Source organism: Fukomys damarensis, unplaced genomic scaffold (genome assembly GCF_012274545.1).
Source record: "Fukomys damarensis isolate Sample0158 unplaced genomic scaffold, DMR_v1.0_HiC HiC_scaffold_37, whole genome shotgun sequence".
In the NCBI taxonomy this organism is placed as follows: Eukaryota; Metazoa; Chordata; class Mammalia; order Rodentia; family Bathyergidae; genus Fukomys; species Fukomys damarensis.
The window spans coordinates 562,091-569,157 of NW_022900949.1; the positions used below are offsets into that span (position 1 = coordinate 562,091).

Here is a 7,067-nt window from a genome sequence, read left to right on the forward strand (position 1 = left end):
GTGCCGGGTGCCGGGATGAACCTCGAGTTCTGCACGGGTGGATGCTTCACTGCGGGCAGAGACGCCAGGGTCACAGCCCGGCCGGTCCCACACTCCCCACTCCCCACAACCAGGACCTGCACCTCCGTCGGCCGGCCTCAACCCACCCAGGGCTACCCGAGGGCCTTTGCATATCCTGGTTTCCTGCCTTCCCCCTCAGACCTCTGCCAGGTGCGGAGGCGGCTCCCGGCTCTCCAGCCTCGGGCCCAGGAAGAAGATGGGGTCTGACCACCCACACTGCAGGGCAGGACCCGACCCTGGGCCCACTGTCCAGGAGTGTAGGGGGCAGCCGGGGGAGCAGAGAGGCCAGGCTTGTATGGACAAAGACCAGGCCACAGCAACGGGCAAACAAGTATTTCTGCGGTACTAGGACTTAAACTCAGGGTACTCTACCATGCAGTTACAGCCTTAGCCCTCTCTTTTTATTTTGAAATAGGATCCCACTAAGTTGCTAAACTGCCCCAGCTGGCCTCGTTTATGTGACCCTCCTGCCTCGGCCAACCGAATGCTGGGATAACAGCTGTGCACCACCTCTCCTGGTGAGTGTTTAACAGCAACATGAATCATTCTCTCATCAGAAGTAACAAATAGTCCAGGCGCAGTGGTGCACACCTATCATCCCAGCACTTGGGAAGCTGAGGCAGGAGGATCACCATGAGTTTGAGGCCAGCCATTGTGAGACCATGTCTCAAAAAGAGAAAAAGAGCCCTGTGGCAGATGTGGTGACACTCTGGGTCTACTGCCACCGGCTGAGACTGCCTCCAGCCCAGGCTTGGGTGAGGGTTCACAGTGTAGGGTTAGGCAGCAGACCCTTGGGTGACTGCACACTCCACGATCCCTGGAAAAGACCCACCCTCCTGGGCGGGGGCGGGCAGTTCCACCTGCAGCCACCAGAGGGAGCCGCGCGCAGGACGAGGGGGGGCGGCTGGGGAGGCAGTGCAGCTGGGACTCACCCATCACCTCCAGCTGGACGTGCAGGAAGCTCTCGGCCTCATCCTGCAGCGAGCTGTGCGCCCGCAGCGGCACTGGCAGGAACCCATACACCTCCTTGTTGCACACGTACATCTGCACCCCTGTGGTGGGCGAGGGGCCCAGGGGACAAGAAGTTCGGGTCAAGCCAAGGCTGGGCACGGGGGTGTCGCTGTGAGCCCAGCACTCCAGAGGCCGAGGCAGGAGGGTCTCGAGTGCAGGCCCAGCCTTCGTGGGGAAATTCTCAAGAGCCTATTCAAAATACGAAAGGGCTGGGGTGCAGCTCAGTGCAAAGATCCCGAGTTCAACTCTCAGTACCACAAAAAATATTTTAAAAGAGTGAAACTAGTCGATCCCAGATTAACAGACAAAGCGACCCTGAACAGGAGGTGATCCTGGGAGACAGAAAGCCGGGCACGCCGCTGCCTCTGGCTCTCATTTTTATCGGTCTATGTTTTCTTCGTTGTTTTAAACTGGGGTCCTGCCAAGTTGCTTCGTTTGGCCTGAAACTTAGGATCCTCCTCCGTCAGCCTCCTAAGGAGTGGGGGCTGCAGACCTGTGCCGCCGTGCTGGCCGTAGGAGCTGAGACTCCAACTTGCCAAGCTGTCCACACTCCCCAAGACACTGTCGTGGGCCTCAGGTCGCCTGATTGCGGCCGTGCTTTAAAGGCCCCTTTCAGGGCACAGTGTGCCTGGCCGGGTTGGAATTAGGAAGGGGAAGTTCCAGAAGTTGCTAACGCCCACGCCGTACGTTTTACTGCAGTACACTGTTACGGTCCTTCCCATAGGTTGCTGTTAACTTCTTGCCAAGCCTGATTGGCCAAGTCGTCTTCGCTGTAACCGTGTGAGGAGAGAGCAGAGTATCTGCGGCAGCTCAGCACCTTCCTTTCCGGACTGGGGATGGAGCTCAGGGCCTCCGCACTGAGCTGAGCCTGACCCGTTTTATTTTTACTGTGCGGCCAGGTCTCACAAGTCGCTAAGTTCCTCAGGGGGCTGGAACTTGGGCTCCTCCCGCCTCAGCCCCCCGGGACCTGGGACGACAGGCCTGCCCTTCAGACATCCCCTGGGACGGGCGCGAGTCCCTCCCGCACAACGAGGGCACTGTACCAGCTCCCAGCGCCAAGTCACAGCACACTGGGAGCTGAGCCAGGCGGGGTGAGAACCAAGATGACGCTCACCGAGCCGTCTCCGGGCCGGGGAGCCGGGCTGGGGCAGCTCGGGGTCTCCCCGGCCGGGTCCACAGGGAGCCCGCACCCAGACCGCTGGACACAGCCGTGCCTGCAGCTACCACCACACCCACGCGGCACGCACCTGCCTGCTTGCAGGAGAAGGCGAAGACGATGATGTCGTCGAAGGACCACGTGTAGTCAGGGTGGGGCGGGTAGAAGGCCAGGCTCCGGGACGCGGCCTTGCGCAGGTCCACCAGGAAGGTGGAGTGCACCATGGGGACGGCGAAGCAGCCCCTGCGCTCCCGCTTGCGGATGGGGATGTAGGCCGGCGTGCGCCTGTAGTAGCCCTGGGGAGGGGCGGAGCTCAGCGAGGGTCACCCGGAGGCCGGGCAGGAAGGGCAGGAAGGGCAGGAAGGCCGGCTTCCGACAGCTGGGATGGCCTAGTGTGGGGTCTCATGCCTGTCACCCCAGCGCTGAGGAGGCTGAAGCAGGAGGATCTCAAGTTGAAATCCAGCCTGGGCAACTCAGTGACTCAGCAAGATGCTCTCAAAAAGGCTACAGGTGAGCACGTGCCCAGCATGGGTAAGGCCGGGTGCCATCCCGGCACCACCCAAACTGAAACGTGGCAGGAAGAGGACAGGGTGGGGCTGTGGGCCCGGCTACCGAGCCTGCAGCCTGCACGTCTGTCCAGGGCCCACCCCCCACCCCAATGCCCTACCTGGGTCGTCATGCCGCACCAGAAGTTGGAGTAGGCTGCCCGCGAGTCCAGCATGGGCGCCACCACCGTCCTGTTCTCGGCCATGAGCAGGCGCAGCGTGTCAGGGTTCACCAGGAGATTGTCCGCGTCCACAAACTGCAGGGCCACGGCATCAGCGTGGGGCAAGGCCACGGTCGTGGGGCCTGAGACCTCTCAAGCCCCAAGTCCCACCAGTCCTGCACCCCAACATCTCCGCAGAGAGTTTACAAGTGTGCGGCCACACCCGAGACGCCGGCCCCTGGAGGCTGAGGCAGGAGGGTCACGAGCTCTGCGCAGCTCAGGGGGATCCCGCCTCTAAAGGACAGACAAGGCAGTGCCAGGGGTGCAGCTCAAGGGTGAGGCCCTGGGGGCTGCTCCCAGCACCACAGAAAACTAAACAGTCACAGTAGCTAAAGAAAGGAGGGTCAAAACTCACGCTGCAGGCAACACTTAAGGCCACCAGGAGCAGAACGCACAGCGGTGATCCAGAACCACAGGCTGAGCTCCTCAAACCCAAACCCGAAAACCCCAACGCTGCAAAGCCTCACATTTTCTCAGTTCTGACAAGAGACATTCTATACCGCGAACCCTGCTGCACCCACGAAATTATTAAACAATACAAATCTCCCTCTGGGGCCGGGCCCCTCCCGAGACAGCTGCACGTCCTCGGGCGTTCTGCCGCCCCTGGGGGGTTCAGCACAGTTGGATCAACTGCCACCAACGACACCCCAAGTTCCAATCCCAGCCCACGGCAGCTCCAGACAGAGGCGGCCCAGGACGCACCGCACACCTCACCAGCCACGCAGACGTCAGGGACCCTGGCTGCACACGCAGTGTAGACAGCAGGACAGCCTATGGGGACCCAGCAGCTCACATCTAGATGCACACCCGGGAGAATCAGAGCACAGACCCAAGATGGGAACGTGTACAGCCAGGCGGGGGAGGGGCCCGCCTGCCCAGAAGGGATGGGGAACGTGGTGGGCTCTATCCACACGGTGGAGCATCACTAGGCCACCAAAAGGAGCAAGGCAGACACACACGACCCTGTGAAAGGAACTTGAAAAACACGATGCAACGCCGGGCGTGGTGGCGCACGCCCGTCATCCCAGCACTCAGGAGGCTGAGGCAGGAGGATCGCCATGAATTCAAGGCCAGCCTGGGCTACACAGCAAGACCCTGTCTGAAAAAGCAAAAACATGAAACAGAAAGACACAAGTGACAGCAGCCACCAGCCGGGGGCCACTGGTGTGAAATGTCCGGGACAGGTGAACCCACAGCAACAGGAAACGGTGGTGGCTGCAGGGGCGGGGGAGGGAGGGCTGGCTCGGAGGACATGTCATTTGCTTCCGGGACAGGTGAACCCACAGCAACAGGAAACGGTGGTGGCTGCAGGGGCGGGGGAGGGAGGGCTGGCTCGGAGGACAGGTGTCATTTGCAGGGCTAGGACTGCTCCAGAACAAGACAGAGTTAATCGTTCCACAACACAATGAATGCTCAGGGCCCCTGAATTGTACGCTCTGCACTGTTAATTTCATGTTAGAGAAATTAGACCTCAATTAGAACACACACAGCTACAAAGTGGGTCTCTCTGGGAGGCATGATTAAGGCCATGAGTTTCTGCTGTCTTCTCGCAGTTTTTTCAGGCCAGCAACATGCATAACTTTTGTTAAAAAGGGAGGAAAGAGGCCTTTTTCTCTAATCATTTTTAAAAGAGCACAAACCAATTCACATTCCAAAATGGTCCTCTCACGTCTCTAATTATAGAAATATAATCTGTGTCCAAAGCCACTTTGAGGCTCTGCCAGCATCTTGAGTTCCATCTAGGTTTATTGAGTGAAAAAAGTGAAAGCCAGCAAACCTCCAACCGCAGACGTGAAAACCAGAAAAGGACATGACAGCTCTGTGCCAAAGGGCTCTGGAAGATGCTGGAAGGTCCCAGAAGATGCTAGAAGATTCTGGATGCCAGAAGTTCCAAAAGGTCCATCTCCATGCCTGGGGTACGTCTTGAGGGCCCTGTGGACACTGCCACTGCCTGGTCATCCTAACCTTCTCCTTTTTCTTATCCATACAATGGTCTGACAAGGCTTGTAGCAGGGCTCCGGAGGATCCTAGGAAACCCTTCCTCTCCAGCCGCACCCAATGTTTCACCCCTCCACTGTACAACACATCCTGAACCCCCCTGCGCTCTCCACATCACCTGTGTTCAGTGCCGAACTGGTCTCCACCTGGGCCCACAGGGGCTGCTGAAAACCACAAGTCACAGCCCCACCCTCTCACACCCCCCAGAGACTCCCAGGGCCTTCAGGGACGAGGGCCTCTGCCCTCCCCTCTACCCACCACCTCCTCTACACCCAAGCTGCTCTCCACTCTGTCCCTTGCACCTTAGATGCTGCGCAAGACCCCCAGGCCCGCTCCTCTGGGGTCTGCATCTCCCCGCACCAGCCTGGCTGTCACCTGCTGTGGGGAAATGGAGGCCCCAGACACCCAGTCCACACCAGGGACCTGGCAGTGAGCAGGTTCGGAAGAGATCTTTGCAGGCAAAAGACAATGAGTTAAGATGGTGCCGGGGATTTAACTCAGTGGTGCCACTGCCCTCCCTGCAAGCACGAGGTCCTGAGTTTGATCCCCGGCACCAAAAAGAAAAACAAAAGCAAAACAACAAAAGATGGGGCCACGCCATCAGTGGGGCCGGTCAGGTGACCATGTCTTACAGACCAAAGAAGTCGGGGTATGGACAACCATCATCCCAGCACGACAGGAGGCTGAGGCAGGAGGGTCGCATGTTCAAGCCCAGCCCTGGCAACTGCGTAACTAAGTGAGACCCTGTCTCAAAAAGGGAAAAAATTTTGCAATAAAGACTCAGCGGTTCTCTCCTCAGGGAACTGCCCACCAGGGATGAGAAGGGAAGTCAGGTTTGGCCAGTCTGTATTACCCACGTTGTCCCAGCCCTGACTTCTGATCTCCTGGCTTCTCAGAAGGGGCCCCAAGGGTGTCACCATGGGGCACCAGAGGTCACACATAACTGTGGATGGCTTTGAAAAGAGCAGACACACCCCAGGGCCAAACCTCTGAGAACACAGAGCCCACTGAGTCTTGTCAGCTTGGAGAAAGGGCTGTCCTGGAACTGGGGGTCCTCCTGCCTCAGCCTGCCCAGTAGCAAGGACCAGAGGACTGCACCACCACACCCAGCTTCCTTCCTTCCCCTTTTTTTTTTTTTTTTTTTTAAATACTGGGGATCAACCTTGGGACCTTGTGCCTGCGGGCAGGCGGGGGATTTCTTTCATTCTTGATGACTTAAGACCTGGTGCTCTTGCCAGGCCAGTAATACTCACCTGTAACCCAGCCTCTCACAAGACTGAGGCAGGAAAAGCACCAGTTTGAGCTCAGCCTGGGCAACTCAGTGAGACCCTGCCTTAAAATGAAAAGGGCAGGGGCTGCATCCTCCTCCACCCCATCAAGCCCTGGCTTGGGGTGCTCACCAGGATGTAGTCGGCCCACATGTCCCGCGCAGCCTTCAGGGCGGCCTGGCGGAGTTTCATGACGTGCTCATAGCGGGCATCAGACCAGTGCTTGGGGCCCTCCTCGTCGGGGTAGGACCTGCAGAGACAGACAGCCTGTGAGGTCAGGCCGGCCTGGGGTCGAGCACAGGTGCAGGGGGGACAGGAAGGAGATGGGAAATTGTCCCCAACAGGTGGCTCAGCTAGTGCAAAGGCCCAGGGGCAGGAAGCGTCCTCCCACATGGAGCAGGCGCGGCCCAAGAGAGGACACAACCTTGTGGGGCTCATGGGCTCAGAGCCACTCTGAGTAAGCAAATGGCATAAGAATTAAGTCCAAGCAGGGAACAGCAGTGCGTGCCTGTCATCCCAGCTACTCCAGAAAGGCCGGAGCATCACAACTTCAAGCCCAGTTTGGACAACTTAGCCAGACAGTCTCAAAAAATAAAAAAAGTCTGGGAATGCAGCCCAGCACAAAAACCTGGGTGTCAACTCCTGACACCAAAATAAATAAATCCTAGGGTGGAGCAAAGTGGCTCACACCTGCCTTCCCGGCAACTTGGGAGGCTGAGACAGGAGGCTCTCCTGGCCCCATGGGTCTGAGGCCAGCCTAGGCGACAGAGCAAGGCTCCAGGGCTCATGGGAAAGCTAAGCGAGGTGG

The 7,067-nt window shown here is 58.5% G+C and overlaps 1 protein-coding gene and 1 long non-coding RNA gene across 2 annotated transcripts in view; one reads left to right on the forward strand and one right to left on the reverse strand.

Moving 5' to 3' along the window:
- Positions 1-6,784, reverse strand: part of Colgalt1 (collagen beta(1-O)galactosyltransferase 1) — a 7,743-nt gene extending 959 nt beyond the window's left edge. The window contains exons 1-5 of the mRNA XM_010644381.3: positions 6,392-6,784; positions 2,895-3,029; positions 2,319-2,523; positions 993-1,112; positions 12-49 (exon numbers count right to left, since the gene is read on the reverse strand). Of these exons, the coding sequence (XP_010642683.1) occupies positions 12-49; positions 993-1,112; positions 2,319-2,523; positions 2,895-3,029; positions 6,392-6,697 (804 nt within the window). The 5' untranslated portion in view covers positions 6,698-6,784. The remainder of the gene's footprint in view (positions 1-11; positions 50-992; positions 1,113-2,318; positions 2,524-2,894; positions 3,030-6,391) is intronic.
- LOC117284452 lies at positions 4,134-4,388 on the forward strand. The gene is made up of 2 exons (XR_004515545.1): positions 4,134-4,177; positions 4,268-4,388. It is a non-coding gene; the product is annotated as an uncharacterized LOC117284452 (long non-coding RNA).
- Positions 6,785-7,067: the final 283 nt, after the last annotated feature.